The 16,634-nt window shown below is 50.1% G+C and overlaps 3 protein-coding genes and 1 non-coding gene across 9 annotated transcripts; 2 read left to right on the top strand and 2 right to left on the bottom strand.

Annotated features, from left to right (window-relative positions):
- The first annotated feature begins 108 nt into the window (after positions 1-108).
- Positions 109-190, top strand: TRNAS-GCU (transfer RNA serine (anticodon GCU)). Its single transcript has one exon. It is a non-coding gene; the product is annotated as a tRNA-Ser (tRNA).
- Positions 191-3,029: 2,839 nt separating this feature from the next.
- RPUSD2 (RNA pseudouridine synthase domain containing 2) lies at positions 3,030-6,439 on the bottom strand. The gene is made up of 3 exons (XM_053979970.1): positions 5,957-6,439; positions 5,185-5,481; positions 3,030-4,249 (listed from the first exon to the last, which is right to left on the bottom strand). The coding sequence occupies exons 1-3, from the start codon at positions 6,437-6,439 to the stop codon at positions 3,458-3,460; spliced, it is 1,572 nt and encodes a 523-aa protein (XP_053835945.1). The 3' UTR covers positions 3,030-3,457.
- Positions 6,440-6,702: 263 nt separating this feature from the next.
- LOC128808642 (protein-L-isoaspartate(D-aspartate) O-methyltransferase-like) lies at positions 6,703-10,540 on the bottom strand. Its single transcript, XM_053979987.1, has 8 exons — positions 10,338-10,540; positions 9,417-9,521; positions 9,062-9,093; positions 8,513-8,617; positions 8,166-8,286; positions 7,957-8,042; positions 7,641-7,810; positions 6,703-7,367 (listed from the first exon to the last, which is right to left on the bottom strand). Exons 1-8 carry the CDS (start codon positions 10,450-10,452, stop codon positions 7,355-7,357), a joined length of 747 nt encoding a protein of 248 aa, XP_053835962.1. The 5' UTR covers positions 10,453-10,540; the 3' UTR covers positions 6,703-7,354.
- On the top strand, positions 10,477-15,501 carry CCDC32 (coiled-coil domain containing 32). 6 transcript variants are annotated; one of them, XM_053979998.1, is made up of 4 exons: positions 10,477-10,555; positions 11,023-11,260; positions 11,984-12,140; positions 13,761-15,501. In XM_053979998.1, exons 2-4 carry the CDS (start codon positions 11,032-11,034, stop codon positions 13,897-13,899), a joined length of 525 nt encoding a protein of 174 aa, XP_053835973.1. In that variant the 5' UTR covers positions 10,477-10,555; positions 11,023-11,031; the 3' UTR covers positions 13,900-15,501. The 6 variants fall into 6 exon arrangements, with proteins under 6 accessions (XP_053835973.1, XP_053835969.1, XP_053835971.1 ...); XM_053979994.1 differs by lacking the exon at positions 10,477-10,555 and adding an exon at positions 10,747-10,821; XM_053979996.1 differs by lacking the exon at positions 10,477-10,555 and adding an exon at positions 10,777-10,825.
- Positions 15,502-16,634: the final 1,133 nt, after the last annotated feature.

Below are 16,634 nucleotides of genomic sequence, written 5' to 3'. Positions count from 1 at the left end.
GCAGGGCCGCGTAACCGGCGCCACCGCGCAGGGGAGCGGCGGGCGGGAGGAGATGATGGAGGCAGTGAGTGCACTTCCTTATGGGCTCGGTGAGAAAGGAGCCTGTGTGACGAGGTGGCCGAGTGGTTAAGGCGATGGACTGCTAATCCATTGTGCTCTGCACGCGTGGGTTCGAATCCCATCCTCGTCGGGAACTAAAACTTTTCTCCCACCAATTTTTTTTTTTCCTCCCCAACACTTCTAAGGAGACCTCTTCCTCCCGCCTTTCCCTTCGGCCCTTGTAGGGAGAAGGAAAAGCAGAGGCAGTGCCTGGGACAGACAGGACACGGCATCCTGAGGGATTTAGGGTCACAAGGCAGGATAGAGTGTCCCAAAGATTTTAGGGGTCATAGCCAGGACAGAGCGTCCTGAGGGATTGAAGGGTCTCACCCAGTATCCACCTTCCTGTGGTGCCTCTCCATGGGGTAGCCTGATGTACCTCCTTTCCTCAGAACACAGCTCTGCTGCGGAGCTTCCAGCTGTGATACTGGGAACAAATCCCTTTTAATCTCAGCCTCCTCTGGGATCCCAACAAAATGTCCTATTAGGGCTGGCTGGGTCCTTTGTGAAAGCTTTAAGAATTAGAGGGATGGAAGATCTCTCCTATGAGGAAAGGCTGAGAGCTGGGATTGTTCAGCCTGGAAAGCAGAAGGCTTCAGGGAACTCTTAGAGACCCTTCGAGGGCATAAAGGGACTCCAAGAGATGGACTTTGGACAAGGGGGAATGGCTCCAAACTGGAAAAGGAGAGATTTAGATGGGATATTGGGAAGAAATCCTTCCCTGGGAGGGTGCTGAGGCCCTGGCACAGGTTGCCCAGAGAAGCTGAGGCTGCCCCTGGATCCCTGGAAGTGTCCAAGGCCAGCTTGGACAGTGCTTGGAGCAAGCTGGGATAGTGGAAGGTGTCGCTGCCCATGGCAGGGGAGTGGGAGTGGATGGGCTTTAAGGTCCCAGCCCCTCACTGAAAATTACATCAAGTTCTCTTCAGATAAGTAATCACTGCATTTGGCTTTGTCTTTCATCAAGTTATGGCAATTTAAAAAGCATAAATGAGTGTATTGACAAGATACAGGAAAACATTTCCTCTCTGCCTTAGCCATCCATGGTTCACTTAAAAAAGAAAAAAAAAAGTCTGGAATTAGAGGCCTGGAAGTAGAAGTTAGTGAAACTCAGAGCTTACAGGAGAAGGGACATCTCCCACCTCTGCTGTGACAGCTCTGAGCCCTCCCTGCACATGCTACCAAAGTTTTAACTACACTTAAATCCTTCCTGAAATTAGATCATACCCAACCCTGGGCAGAGAGTGAACCAGATCACAATGGTGCAGCCTCACAAAAGGCTCCCAAATACAATGTATGGGTTAAAACACAACTGGACAAGAGTTACTGTGTGGAAGGTGAGTGTTCAGGGGCTAATTCCAGTCAGTCACGCACAGGGAGAGGCCAAGGCACAGGGAAGTTTGCCAAGAGGGTTTATTTTTATGGAAAAGTGCTTTAGCACAGTGAGATAGACATTTTCCTGATAAAGACAGAATTATAGGATCATCTAGGATCAAGTCCAAACCTAACCCAGCACTGTCAAGGCATGTCCAAGTAAAGGTGTACAAAAGAAAGGAATTCTTCCAGGACCTACACTTTGTATGGAAAACTTTATGCTGACAACCAGGACCCAGTATTTACCTCAGACCCAATCTCAGATGGGAATTTATCCCAGGGCATCTCCAAGAGCAACATTTTCCCAGCTAACAGAACATCAAACATGGATAAAAAATAAAATAAAATAAAATAAAATAAAATAAAATAAAATAAAATAAAATAAAATAAAATAAAATAAAATAAAATAAAATAAAATAAAATAAATAAAATGCAATTAGAGGTATAATCCTTATGAACTAAATCCTAAATCTTCATTGTCCAAAGAATCTTGGAAGCAGAAGCCCAGGGGTTTATTGACTAGGAAATTAAAAGTTGCCAACTGCAGCCATTATTCCAGGAAAAGAAGAAAAAGCAGTGCTGAGCTCCAGTTCCTCATCAGGCCCTTTGGCCCCAATGTCAGTCAGGAAAATCCCTGACAGAGCCTTTTTTTGTAACAGAAATTTCTTACCAAAAAAATTCCCAGCGTAACCTGGGACACATCAAAATCTAATTTAACTGTCATCCCTAAATCTACCCCTATTCCCCTGCATCCAGATCCAGTAAGAGCTCCAGCCACCCTTTTTTATACACTGAAGGTGCCTAAGTTCCATTTATTTCCAGGAAAGGTGTATTCCAATGCATCGAAAATTTGGATAACGCTGATTTTTAGCATCACCTCTCTAAATATCTGGAATTAAATTAGAATCATGAAACCATCGGCAGGATGTGGAAGACCAAAGTTCAAACCTGAGTGAATTTTTATGGAAATATTCAGTAACAGCTGGATGATCCAGCAGACAAAGACACCACTTGGCTCCTTTGGGCTACTGGAAGCAAGCAATGGTTTATTGTGATTTGGTAGCTACGTCCTGACCCTGGTGACATCACCAAGTGATTTTAGGAGAAAGGTACTAATTCCTGTGGGCTGGTCAACCTCTCCCTTTGGAGATCTCCAAAATTAATATAAAAACCCTCCCAGAAGCCAAGAATCAACTGCGTAAACACTAATGAAAAGAAGAACTAAGGTGATATTAATAATTCATAAAAAATATTTTAAAATAAGTCTTCTCCTTCATAAAACTGCTTTTCTTTTTCTTGAAAGCTGATTGTCACACTGAAGTGATATTAAAAAATCTCTTCAAGACGAAATCCAGGGAACAGTAGCTCTAAAACCAGGCCCAATACCTGCACCCAGAACTACTAACTTAAGTAATTATTTGCATGAATGTTGGTAATTTGAAAGGCGAGTGGATCTTGCTGACAAAGAGCAGGCACAAAAGAGATCACAGTGTTCTGGTTTTACCTCACAGTGTTCTCAGAGGTAATCTTGTAGTTTTGAAATCAATCTCACAACAAAATGCAATAAAAACTGTGTTTTTTATGACATGACATCCAGCAGCTCTTACTGTAAGACACAGGAACACAGCAGGCTGGAAGAAAAATCAGTTTTTGACTTTTAGTGCATACACTTCATTATCCACATGGATAATTGATCCAGAATCCATTGAGGTGAAGGCAAAGCTGCCTGTGCCAAGCAGAGCTCAGTCCTTGTTGCACTCAATTGCCAGTTCACTGAAGGGCAACATGAAACTCCTGTTTTGGCCTCATTTCCCTGCTCATTTTTCACAGCACCTGTGGGAAGCAGGACAGTTCTCCAGCCCCACTGATCCCTCCCACCCCAGCTCAAGGCACACTTCGTTCACCTCAACCACAATGAAAAGTCAATCTTTGGTCTCTGCACGCTGCTGTCCCGGCCAGCAGCGTCTGCAGGTGCCAGGTATCCTGGTCACTCCTCCCAGTCCTCCATGGCCCACTCGGGCATGCTGGAGCAGTACTCAAAGTCCGCGCCCTTGTAGCGCAGGGCGTGCAGGAACATCACCAGCTCCTTGGGAGACGGGTCGCGCCTGCTCGTCCTGCACTCCACACACAAAGGGTCCTTCTCTTCCCAACCCTTCTCCCCCATTTGCCCATCCTGATTCCCACACAAACTGAGCTCTTTGTCTTTATCAAGTGTTTCCAGGTCGATATCAGAGTTCAGTGGACAAGCTGCTACGTCATTCCTCTCGGGATCCTTCTTGTCCTCAGCAGGGCAGGAACTCCCATTTATAGGATCAGCCTCCACAGACTTTGTGCAGTCACCTGAATTCCCACAGTCTTTACTTTCACCGCTGGAGTTCAAGTCCTCCTCCCCAATACCCAAGACCTCCAGGCTCTGTTTGGAACGATGCTCCTCTACCAGAGCCTTCAGCAGCTCCTCATCCGTCTTCCCGATCTTCCCGCCCTTGCCCCTGTCCGGGCCCCAGGCCTCCATGTTGTAGATGGGATCGTTGACGATGGGGTGCCCCAGGAACTGCAGGTGGACGCGGATCTGGTGCGTGCGGCCCGTGCGCGGCAGGCACCTCACCACGCTGCTGCTGCCGTTGTAGCTGAGCCTCTGGAAGAGGGTTTGGCAGGGCTTCCCCTTGGGATCCACGCGGCACACGCCCACCTTGTAGGACACCACCAGGATGGGCTCTTCACAGACCACCTCGTGCTCTGGGAACTCCCCCACCACCCGGCAGACGTACTCCTTCTCCAGCTGCCAGGAGACACAAGAGGAAGGCTCAGGAAACACAGGGGAAAACACACCCAAGCTCTAGCCTTGCTCCTCCTCCCTCTCCCCTCAATAAAATACATCCGAAGGTGGCATTTTATTACAACAGGAAAGGGAAAATAATTCTATCAGCTACTTAAAGCCAAATTTCCCCTCACATTTTCCCCAGCTAGTTGGGAAATCAAGAACAGAAAGGCCTGGCCTATTTGCCTCATTTTAAATTCGGGAGCCATCTCTCCACAGCCTTTGGCTTACAGTCCTGAAGCCAATCCTGGAAAAAGTTCTGTTTGGATCAAGAGACTCTGGAAAAACGGGAATTTTGAAATTACGGAAGTGGTGGATCGTTGATGTATGTCCACTCACAAATAAATCTCATCTCTACCTGGTTCACATGATCCCAGTAAGTTTGCACAGTCCATGGGACAATCCCTTAAGGAAGAAGATCCCCTTCAACCCAGTATTACCAAAATAATTTAAATTTTAGGAGACCACTTTAAACCTAAAATTACCAAAATCAATTAAAGTTTTAGGAGACCCTTTACAATTAAATATTACCAAATCAAAATAAATTTGTAGGAGATCTCTTTTAGTCCAATATTACCAAATTAAATTAAATTACCACGTCGAACTACATTTTTAGGAGATCCCTTTCAGTCCAATATCAAAAGCAGTCAGTTTTTTAGGATTTTCAATCTAATGTTATTGGGCTAGTATTACCGAATTCAATTAAATTTTTTAGGAGCTCCCTTCCAATCCAGTATCACCAAACTCAATTTTTACTCTGTCTCTAGCCTTTTAGGGACGAGAAGCACCAACAGACAAGAACAGCAACACAACCATGAGTTGTCTGGGGAACTTGAGCTCATCTAGAGACCAAACCTGGCTGACTTTGGAGCACAGCAGCAGCTCCAAGCCCTCACCTGCCTCTGCCGGACCTGCTCGTCGATGCGCTTGGACACGGCCGCGGTCTTGGCGAACATGAGCACGCCCGAGGTCATGCGGTCCAGGCGGTGCAGGGTGTGCAGCTCCCGCAGGCCGTGCTCCTTGCCCAGGATGAAGATGACCGTGTTGTGCCGGAACCTGCCGCAGGGGTGGACGGGCAGGGACGAGGGCTTGTCCACCACCACCACCTCCTCATCCTCCGCCAAGATGCGGATGGGCTGGGCAGTGACCGGCGGCTCGTGCCGATGCACCGTGTTCCTGAGGAAGTCGTTGTTCTGGAAGGGATATGGAAAATTAGCCTGAATCCAGCTTGTGCAACCACCCAGCCGGCCACAAACAACAGGGACTTGACATTGTGGGAGAAGAATTAAAGCCCCTTTCTCCTGGGATACCGGATTTAGGATAACAAGCGTGTGTGTCACCATGCAAATCCGATCACCTGCCCACAGGGTATTCCCATTCCTAAGGGCCAAGGAAGCCGTGGGGCACGTGCGGGGCTGTAGGATCCACACATTCCCAGTGGCGCAGGGACTCCCCGGGAGCCCAGATTTCCCCTTCAACCTCTCTACAGGGTTCACAGAATCGTAGAATACGTCGAATTGAAAGGAACCCATCAGGATTATCGAGTTCAACTGGCCCTCTGTTATCTGACCACACCGCTCATGGGGTGACGCTCACGGCTTGGGGCAGGCCGGGCTCTGCCACCAGCCCACGATCCCCTCGGGAGCGCCCACCGCGGGGCCCGCCCACCTTGAGCACGATGTCCAGGTCGCGCACGGGCTCCTCGTTGAGGCGCAGGCGGCCGGCGCGGGCGGCGGCGCGGTAATAGGCGAGGGGCTGCGCTCGGAACTCGGTGCCGAAGACGTGCAAGAGGCTGCGGCCCACCCAGCGCCCCTTGCAGTAGGTGCGGAAGTCGAAGTAGTAGGGGCGCACCTTGCGCAGGCCGCCCTCGAAGTAGTACGAGGTCTCGGCGAAGTGCTCGGCGCCGAAGCTCACGCCGGCGTTCAGCTTCCGCGGCGGCGGCACGTACCGCTCGCCGCCCGCCAGCCGCCGCTTCTTGGGGGCCGGCGCCGCCTCCTCCTTGCCGGCGGGGCCCGGCTCCTCCTGGCGGGCTCGGCTGGGGCCGGGTCCCGGCTCGGCCATGTCCCCGCGGGGCGGCGGCGGCGGCCGGACCCCGATCCCCGCCGCGCGCACCCACACCGGCCACACCGCGCGCCGCACGCCGTGACGCATCCCGCTGCGCCGGGCGGCGCGGGCCAATCAGCGCGGGCCGGCACCGCCAGGCCACGCCCCCGGCGCCCCCATCCCGTTCCCGCCTTCCCCCCCCCCAACACCGCGTCATGAGGCGGAGGCGATGGAGGAGCGAGAGCGCCTTTATTTGTTTGTTTATTTATTTATTTATTTACCTCCCAGCAGTTTCCCCCCTCAGAACTGCTCCACAAATGACCCTCGAGCCTCACCGCAGCCCGTTTGCCCCTTGTGAGCCTCCTCAGTCACCGGCCTGCGGGAGGGACGCGTCAGGGAAAAGCCGAAACATGAGCATTTTTGTGTGACCCCAGTCAGAAAAGCCAAGAAACGTGCAGTTTTCGTAACCCCAAAGAGGGTCAAGTCCAGCAATGAATATTTTTCAAAACTCCAAACAGAAAAAAAACCCGAGCATTTTTCATACCCTCAAAATCCAGCGTTTTGCTGCCCATCATTAAATTAGTTGGTGCAGGCAGGAAGAGAACACGCTCCCATATTTAAAAAAACTGACAAATCAAGGTACATTGCTGCTCCAAGACACTAATTGTGACTTATTTTCGCCAAGCATTAGGCAGAGTAGTCAATATTAAAGTGGTTTTAGTGAAGCTTTAGGTATTCCTGTCTGCTGTCAGAATTCTCTGTGATCTGATGTTATCTCGAGTTTATCAGAGAGGAAAGCTGGAGTTGTCTGGATCCGCTCTCTGGAAGCTGCCACGGCCTCCAAGAGCCTTCCCTGGTCCTCTCCCTGTTCTCCATCCCTCCAGAACAAGCTCCTCTGAAGCAGAACTTCCCTTTATCCATTGATGAAATTTCCATTAAAAAGCAAAACCATACTGACCATCTACAGGCCTAAGTCCCTCTCATGAGCTTTCTGAGGTGCCTTTAGAGATATCCAGCCGTGTGTCAGAAGTCATCCCTGAGGCAAAGGAAAACCAACAGTTACTACTCCCTCAGCTCTGTGCCAGCATCACACGGAATTTAAAAACACAAACAGGCTCCAGAAAAAGAGGAAATAAAACTCTGCAATCAAACAGGAAACAACCCCTGCTTTGCCAAGCTGTTCTCTCCTTTTTTTTTTTTTTTTCCACAAACATCATCTGCCAGGGATCCAGGACTCGGTCAGCAAAGCCAAGGAGAGCAAGCTCAGAGGGAGAGGAAGGAGTGTTCCTCAGGGAAGAGCAGATTTTACCGAGGCCACTGCTTTTCCTTGTCTGTGAGAGGGACGTAGATGACGCCCATGAGCTGGGTCTCGACGATGTGCCCGTCGCTGGTCTTGTCGTACTGCATCAGCACCTGGTTCGCTCCCTCGGGGCCCACGGGCACGATCAGCCGCCCGCCCGGCTTCAGCTCCTTCAGCAGCTGCAGCACGGAGAAATCCCAGTCAGCAGAGGCAAAAAAACCCCACAGACAATGGGAATAAGCAGCGTTGTGGAGGCTGCGACAGAAGGTAAGCTTGCAGTGGTTCCCTCATTTTTTCTAGGGACACCCAGCGCGGCCTCTCTTACCTCCTTGGGGACGGTGGCTGCGGCCGCTCCCACATGGATGGCATCGTAAGGAGCCTCCTCGGGGTATCCCTGCCTGCCGTCTCCAACTACAGAGAGAAAACACGCAGGGAAGACTTTGGTTGTCGTAACAACTCAAAGCATCAACACAACATGGAAGGACTTCGAGGAGCAGAGCCAAGGGAAAAACCCCGGGATTGCAGGGAGCTCACCCACAAGCTTCACACGGCCGGAGCTGAGCAGCGTCGGGTCATCCTCTTGGACGTTCCGGATGGATTCGTGCACCAGCTCCTTGATGTGCTCCACACCCACAGCTTTTCCCGTCGGGCCAGTCTGGAAAGAACATCAGTCAAACACCTGATGCCTCCCGTATGGAAGAGACAGGGCAGGTTTTAGTGGGAACTAGGGAATCTCCAGGAAGAAACTCCAGAGCAGAGGCTCTGAAGAGGACACACAAGCCCTGTGCACCTTCCTTGGTTTTAAGGCTGACTGGTCCCAGTTATATCAGCTAATTAGGGGATGTGCTTTCCAGGCTGGGAATAGAGTGCCATGAGCTCACCATCCTGGCGAAGCACGCGGTGAGGTATCCGCTCCCAGATCCCACATCCAGCGCCTTGGCACCTTCCACCAGCTGATCCTTGAGCAGCTCCAGTGCGTGGGCGTGCTGCAGGGACACCCAGGACAAGGAAGTGGGAAACATCCCGGGGTTAGTATCCTCTTCCAACACTTTTTCTTGTTTTCTGATTTCATCACAGCACACCTGGCCTCGTGCCTGACACTTTCAGAGCAAAACTCAAGTGTCAGACCTGGAAGATCTTTTGCAGGACATAATTTAGGCAGAGGCTCAGGAATTAGATGTGAAACAGCAGGAAAAAAGGTCTCATGCAAAAAAAAGGAACAACATGGAAGTCCCATCTAAAGCACACTTTTAAAGCAACTGAAAGAGCATAGGGGAAACTCCTTTAAAGAAGAAAAATCCCTAAAGAAACAAGCAGGATAATCATGTCCATGGGATGTTTCAGTTTTCTACTTGAAGAAAAATTAAATATAAAAAGAGAAATAAACAATTCCCTCCATTGCTGTTGAAAGTGAGGTATTTTCACCTTACCATGTGCGGGGCGCTGATCGTAGCCTTGTAGCCTAAAAGGAAAAGGGTGACACAAGTTATTTGACGAGGAATAAAATTCCCAGTGGGAACAGTTCCTAATTCTCCCCCACCTTCCCCCAAAAATAGGAAAACACTTGTCTCATTTCACAGAATCACAGGATGATTTGGGTTGAAAGGGACCTGCCAGTCCCTGCCATGGGTGGGGACACCTTCCCTTAGACCAGGTTACTCCAAGACCCATCCAGCCTGGCCTTGGACACTTCCAGGGATAGGGATTCCACAACATGACCATGGAACACCTGCCAAAGCACCTTGTGCTCTGCTGACAGCAGATGTTTCGCCAGAAGAGACTCACCAATGGATTGAGGAGAATCCATGTATGGGAAATACTTGATGTAGTGACCTCTGTCCGTAGCCAACAGCACATCGAAGACGCGCTGAGACTTAATGATCCCTTTTTCTGGGAAAGAAGGAAAAGAGAGGCAGGCAGGACTGAAATCCTGGGCATTCCAGCAAGAAGACATTTGAAAGGGGATCCCGGGCATTCCAGCAAGAAGAGATTTGAAAGGGGAAGCACACTTCAGGGAGTTTGTGGATCTGGGAGAATTAATGAGGGATCTGAGAGGGACAGCAAGCCAAATGCCGATGGAAGGACATCCTTTCCCATTCCCGCTGGGGGCCCAGCCACCAGCCCATCATCCAGAGGGTGGCCACCTGCATCCACAGCGCCTCTGGCACTGCCAAGTGTAACCGGAGTCACGTTTCACGGCGGGAAACGGAGACTCCGGTTCAGGTTTCAGCAGCGAACTCAAGGGCCATGACTGCAGAGACATCCAACATCCCTTCACACCTTTCTGCGGGAATTCTGGGGAAGTTTACAGCTATTTTTGTGCGTGTTCCAGCCCGCTGTCCTGAGCGGAGCGGGAGCACCGGGCACCATTCCAGCCGCCGGGCAGAGCTGGAGGCACAGCATGGATGCGCGGGACTCGGCTGCACCCCCGGGCTCGGAACACCGAGCTGCAGCACTTTAAAGGGCGCCACACACTTCCAGAGGCAGGGAAGGAAGGTGTGGAGAGGCTTTCCTGCCCCTCCTGGCATAACACCTCGTTTCCAGCTATAAATAGAACGAGTTCAGGCTGGGGCAAATGCCGAAATTCAGGAACATTAACCCCAACCCTTCCGAGTGAGCAGTGTCACACGGCGTAACACTAAATATCCATACACAGGCATTAAATATCCGTACAGTGACATTCCAAGGGATGCTGCAGGGACTCACTGTAGAGGTTGTTGACCAGCTCCGCGTGCGTTTTCCCGCTGGATGTCCAGGCCATGGTCCTGGCGAAGAGCAGCCCCATGAGTGCCAGCACGGCGCCGGACGGCAGCTGGCTCATCCCACGGATACGGCAGCGGCCTGCGGAGAGAGGGGGTTCAGAGCCACGCCGGGGCTCCCCGTGTCCCGCTGGAATACATCCCGCCCTCTCTAAACCAGGGCAGGTGTGACAGAGGCTCAAGGATGTCACACCGCACTCGCCTGCGCCGCCCGGGACAACTTCCGCCCTCTGCCAACATGGCGGCGCGGCGGCCTCAGCGTCCCCCACGCTGCGGACCAATGGGCGCCCCCGCTCCGCCGGCGGCGGGCGGTGATTGGTCGGACCTGGGGCCGGTGGCGCCGGTGATTGGTCGGGCCCGGCGCCGGTGACCGGCCGGGCCGGGGCCGGAGAGGCGCGGGCGGAGCTGCCGCGGTGCCCGGAGCGCGGGCGGTGGGTGCGGGAGCGGGGCGGCCCCTCCGCCTCACGGGCAGCCGCGGGGACATCGCTCCCTGGAGGGCGGTCGGGCGTCCTGGTGGGATGAGAATTCCCTGGAATGTCCGCTGGCGTGACTTGGGCAGAGGGAGGGGGGGTGGCCGAGGCCTGGGCGGGCGGGTCGGCTCGGTGTTCACGGTTTCTCCCCCCGCGTCCCAGGATCCCACGATGAGGATGATCGAGAGCGTGGACTCCGTGGTGACCAGGTCCAGCGAGGACCTCTGGGCTGAGATCTGCTCCTGTCTGCCACATCCCGAGCACAAGGACGCCGGCGATGCTTTCACAGACTCCTTCGTGGATTCCTACGCCGAGGGCAGCGGATCGGGTGGCTCTTCCCAACCTACCCTGAAGCCCTGGGCACCCCTGAACGACTCAGAGGTGTATTTAGCGTCCCTGGGTGAGTGTCTCCCGCTGCTGAGGTGCCTGGTGACAGCTCTGTTTTTGTGCCAGTGCTGTGATCAAAAAGTCTCCCAGCTATTTCACACAGAATCTGAGTCATTTTCTTCAAGTGCAGCAGTGGAAGGGTGAAGCTCAGTCAGAGCTTCTTCATCTCTGCCAAAGAAAATAACTTTTTATAAAGCAAAAGCTAAAAAAACCCTGTTTTTTACCCTCCACAATAAGTAGGAGGTTGCACACAGCAACAGAACAGGTGGCAGAAGTGGCTTTTTAAGCTTTTATTTCTGCCAGAACTTTCATCATGCCTTCGTTGCTGTTTCACAGCGCATCAAGTAGTGCAATGAGAGTGATTTATTTTCCAATTTGCATGGAAATTGTGGGAACTCTGTGCCTGTGAGATCTGTGCCGTTTTGTGTGATTTCATGGAAGCTGAGCAGTAAGCGTGAACATTATTAAAACCCCAAATGGGCAGAGGTGGCTGATTGCACAAACCTTATTTCCTTCAGAAGCATCACCTGAAAAACACCATCTTGTGTAAATATAGGAAAGAAAGCTATGCAGGCTTGAAACACGGGCGGGGGGGAATTACTTTTAAAATAAAAATTAGTATTGAAAAGATAATTTAACTTGCTATCAATAGAGAAGTCCAGATCCTTCTCTTCTCCCCTTCCAGAAAAAAAAAAAAAAACAAACAAGATAACAAAATCCCCTGTTCTCCTCACAGAGAGAAGACTGATGAGGATCAAAGGCCTGTCCCAGGAGGTGACCTCCAAGGACATGCTGTGCACGCTGTCCCAGGCCAAGAAGGAATGCTGGGACAGGTTCCTGCAGGAGAAGTTTGAGGCAGAATGTTACGTTGAGGGCCACGATGCTGACGAGAGGTAACGAGCAAGTCAGTGGGAAGGGGTCACCACTTACCCCTCAAAAACTAGAAGAAGGTTTTGTCAGGACTTTACACAGAAATACCATCTCCCTGCAGCTTGGAGAGGCTGCCACAGGATTCCTGCAGCATTTGGGGAATGCCCATTGGGGTTGTGCTAGAGGGAACACAGAGCACCTGGGGTTTGACATTCCAGTGCTCCTTTCTGATCTTTGCACCCCTGGGACCTACTCAGTGATTTCCCTCCTCACAGGGAAGGAGGGAAAGGAATGGAGTAGAGGAGGGAATGTCCAGTGTGTCTCAGATGGGGATTTGGGGTTGGTTCCAGTCCTGGGATGAGATTTCCCTTCCCTGCTTCTCTTACAGTGCTTCTGCTCTTTCCCCCACTGCCCTCTCACAGATGATGTCAGAAGTAAGATGGGCCCTTTTCCTAAGCAATCTCCCATTCCCAGTCACATGGAATGCTCTCCAAATTCCTCATTTCTCAGCTGACATTTTCCATGATTGCTTCTGGATGACAAAAAGATTATTTCTCTCCCTTGAAGAAAATCTACTTAAGCCAGAACTATGAAAAGTAATCCCTGTTTATAAGGAGGTTTCAGATGATTTCTTTGGTCCCCAGTTAACTTCAATGCGATTTATATTTAAAACTAAGCTTTTATGTGCTCTTTCTTCTGTTTTGAAAGGGTGAGGATGTTATCCATGAAAGAATTTCAGTCCCTAGAACTTAACTATGAAGTTAGAGGTCACTCCTGAACGGTGCTGAAGTTTTAAGTCTCACTCACTGATGTAATTAAACAAGCCTTAACTTTTAAGTGCACTGAATTATGATGTTAGACTGTTGGGATTATAATGCTTTTTAACCTTCCAGTGCTATTAATGCTCACACATTTTGAGATATTCTTCCAGCTTTGTTTTTTTTCCCTTCCCTTCCCCCCCCCCGCCCCCCATATTTCCTGATCTTCATTACAAAGAGGAAGTTGGGCATTTGGTTTCTTTGAACAAGAGGTTTTTTACTTCCAGACCAGAAAGCTGGAAACTCCTGGAATCATAGATTGGTTTGGGCTGGAAGGGACCTTAAGGCCCATCCAGTTCCACCCACTTGCCCTGGACACCTTCCACTGTCCCAGGTTGCTCCAAACCCCATCCAGCCTGGCTTTGAACATTTCCAGGGATGGGGCAGCTACAGCTTCTCTGGGCTGTGGCCATCAGGGCATCAGCACCCTCAGAGGGAAGAAATTCTTCCCAATATCCCATCTAACCCTGCCCTCTGTCAGATTCAGTTGGAGTCTTTGGCTACAGAGGTAGATTAGAATTTCAGGTGTGTAAAGGCTGAAAGGGGTCCTGTGCAAGTCCTTTACACTGAGAGAAATCAGAGCATAAAACATGTTCTAACCACAGTTTCAAAGGCCCACCTGCAGGGAATGGCTTTGGAGAATGACAGATTCTGTTTCTCCCTCTGGCACCAGGATCCATCCCACACCACACCTCACCTGTGGGAAGGGGAATACCCTCAGAGGGGCAGGAGATGCCTGTGGAGGCTTCCCCTGTCGCTTCTCTTGTGCGTTCCCGTGCGGCTCTGTCACTCCCTGGTGTCACGGTGTCCCTTTGCTGTCCCCAGCACGCTGGAGCACCTGAAGCGCTGGCTGCAGCCTGACAAAGTGGCCATCAGCTCCGAGGAGGTGCAGTGCCTCATCCCGCCGGAATCGCAGCCGGAGAAGCCGGAGGCCGAGGAGGAGCCTCCAGCTGCGGAGCAGTGAGCGCCCGCGGCCGTGCCCAGGGCTGCCTCTTGTCCCAGCCCCCAGGAAGATGCACCCAGCCATAGGAATAGCAGGAAGAGGGGCACAGAGCAAATTGTCAGTAATTGAGAAAGGAATTTTTAAAATAAAGAGCCCCCAACACACCAAATTCCAGCTCTGGAGCTCTGCAGACAGCAACTGGCACTGGTAGGGACAAGAGCTGTGACACAGCTGAACCAAAACCTCAGGTGGATCTTCTCCAGCCTGCGGCCACCTCATCATTCCAGCCTGGATGTGGATTGTTTGGAATCCATCAGGAGACACATTAAACAACAACAACAACACAAAAAAAAAGCAGTTGTGGAGAAGCACCAGAAGACATCATGGTCTAGAATAGAGCAGAGAAACCACTGAATCACTTTTGTTCTGTCTTTTACCTTTTCATTACTCAGCGGGGCATTGTTTTCCTCTCCTGCCAAATCCACTTTGGTGTTTTCTCCAGATCTTCACTGTTTCAATGTGACTTGGCCCCAAGCTGTGCCAGGAAGAAGATGAATATTTCCCACCTCTGTGAATTTGGGACCCTGAGGGAAGCTCTCACTGCCATCAATGAATTGATGGTGTCATGGACGTTGTAGCTATTTCACATTCCTCTCTGTAATGTACCCCCTAATATCCCACTTCATTGCCCAAAATCTCTATTACAGACTGTAGGGGGAGTAGTTTTCCTCTTGTTGGTCGTTTTGTACCTGTTCAGCCTCTCCAGAAAAAGATTACACGAGATTCTGTATGGGGAAACCAAGAGGGGTAGCCAGGGAAGCTACAAACAACTTGTTTTCATCACAGAATTGCATAGAATTCTCTGATTTAAAATATTATTTAGTATTTAATTGTTTTTTTTTTTCACCCTGCTTAACTCTTCAAAGGGTTATTCCCTTTTACTAATCCAAGAATCTGTGATTTTGTGCTGATTTTTCACTGATCTGTGTGTTCTGCCTCGGCACCAACACTGGAGGTCGGTAGAGGGAAGCAGCACAGTCTGTCAGAGCTTCTTAAGGAAAATTGTGGTTCTAAGAGTTAATCCTCACTGGATTCATGCCGTGTTCATTTATGTATCTGTTTGAAAATACTTTTTAGGAGTAAATTTTTGCTGGAGCCTCCCAGTTTCCTGTGTCTCTACCCAAATAGAGGCACTGCTCTCTCAGTCACCAGGTCACAACTCGGAGATTGTTCCCACCGTCAGCTTTCCTGGTGTAACTCCCACCCCAGACTCACCTCCCAAAAAAGTTCCCCTCCCACGCTCAGAATTCTCCATTAAAACAATCCCTTGTTTTTTAAACCTTGAGGAAAGGGGTGAATCATCCGAGTGCCAGTGAAGCACAACTCGCAAGCCTCATGTCTTGCTGATTTGGTCATTAAATGTCCCTTTTAATTTATCCTTTAACTGTCCTTTATTAAGTCTGTGTCCTTGTGCAGATCTCTCTCACCTGATGTAACAAAGCTGTGACGAAGATGCAGAACTCTGAGCTGTTCCCAGAAATGGTTTGTGCAGAGAGAGAAAGCAGCAATTTCTCTGTCCCCAGCCTATTTCCCAGTCAATAAAATTCTTCTTGTGGTTAGCAAGCACTGTGGGGATGCTTTATATTATCTTATCTGTTCTTAAACATATTTGAGGAAGAAATATACCGAAAAGAACTGTGCTGAAATTATTCCACATCCACATCACCAAGCATTTCCTTTGGAGAAGGGACCTAGGGAACAGCTCTTATCATTTCACTTGTAAAAATAATAACCATTCCAAGATTCTGTGACCTGCTCTATGGAAACATGTGGGGCAAAAGAAAATCCAACTGATAATTGCAAAGATTGAGCAATAATTTCCTTAAATTAATCCTTTATGTAGAGTTAACTTTTTTCTCCCTCAACTATATAATAAATATAGTTACATAAATATAATTACATATAATTAAATTATAACTGAGAGTACAGACTTGGGGTGGGTCTATACTTAAATCACCATTAAAAAAACCCTTTAAAACTTCTTTACAAAATCACTGAAACTGTGAATAGGAGTGTGATGTGTCCGAGCAGTGTCGCTGCACTTGGTGATGGCACACGATTTGAGCAGCAAGGGTTTTACCTCCCAATATTGGAGTTTATTTTGGGGAAAAAACAGGCTACTGAGCTCCTCCCCACCAAACCAACTCTTGCTGGTAAAAGCAGCAGCCTCACTAGGGGTGGGTTTTACTTCTACAGCAACACCAGTCTTGCTGTGTGTGGAAATAACTCCCACAGAGGGAGACTTGCTAAGGCTGGAAAAACCCTCTGGGATCATTGAATCCAAGCCCAGCACAGCTGAGCCCACCCGTGTCCCCAAGTGCCACAGCCACACAGCTTTTAAATCCCTCCAGGGCTGGGGGAGTCTACTCTTGCCCTGGGGAGCCTGTTTTTAACAATTTAACCCAGAGGAGACATCAGTGACATCTCAGGGACACCTCAGAGGCGCAGATCTGCAGATCTACAGCCACGGCACCTGGTGGCATCAAGTCCAGACCATGAGGCACAGGCAGATACAGGGAGTGACTTTCAGGCAGGATAAATGAGTAAATCACAAAGGAAACAGCAGCCCTCTTCCCCTTTGTACCTTTTAAAGACACTATTTTACCTTTTTCTCTGTATGAAACAGCCTTTCTGTACCCCTGGAGAGGTACAGAGTGCAGAGCCCATGTGCTGATGCAGCCCCAGCTTGGCAGGGC

This window comes from Vidua macroura, chromosome 6 (genome assembly GCF_024509145.1).
Source record: "Vidua macroura isolate BioBank_ID:100142 chromosome 6, ASM2450914v1, whole genome shotgun sequence".
NCBI lineage: Eukaryota > Metazoa > Chordata > Aves > Passeriformes > Viduidae > Vidua > Vidua macroura.
Note: the sequence above shows the minus strand (reverse complement) of the source record. Positions and strands in the feature narration are given on the sequence as shown.

Excerpts from the sequence above, each read along its gene's own strand:
- CCDC32 (XM_053979993.1), top strand. Across the intron at positions 11,261-11,983 it reads GGTGTATTTAGCGTCCCTGG|AGAGAAGACTGATGAGGATC; the intron begins GTGAGTGTCTCC and ends TTCTCCTCACAG. Across the intron at positions 12,141-13,760 it reads GGCCACGATGCTGACGAGAG|CACGCTGGAGCACCTGAAGC; the intron begins GTAACGAGCAAG and ends TGCTGTCCCCAG.
- RPUSD2 (XM_053979970.1), bottom strand. The coding sequence starts at position 6,439 with ATGCGTCACGGCGTGCGGCGCGCGGTGTGGCCGGTGTGGGTGCGCGCG. Across the intron at positions 5,482-5,956 it reads ACCTGGACATCGTGCTCAAG|AACAACGACTTCCTCAGGAA; the intron begins GTGGGCGGGCCC and ends TATCCCTTCCAG. Across the intron at positions 4,250-5,184 it reads AGCAGGTCCGGCAGAGGCAG|CTGGAGAAGGAGTACGTCTG; the intron begins GTGAGGGCTTGG and ends GTCTCCTGGCAG.
- LOC128808642 (XM_053979987.1), bottom strand. The coding sequence starts at position 10,452 with ATGAGCCAGCTGCCGTCCGGCGCCGTGCTGGCACTCATGGGGCTGCTC. Across the intron at positions 9,094-9,416 it reads GGATTCTCCTCAATCCATTG|GCTACAAGGCTACGATCAGC; the intron begins GTGAGTCTCTTC and ends TTTTCCTTTTAG. Across the intron at positions 8,043-8,165 it reads CGGCCGTGTGAAGCTTGTGG|TTGGAGACGGCAGGCAGGGA; the intron begins GTGAGCTCCCTG and ends TTCTCTCTGTAG.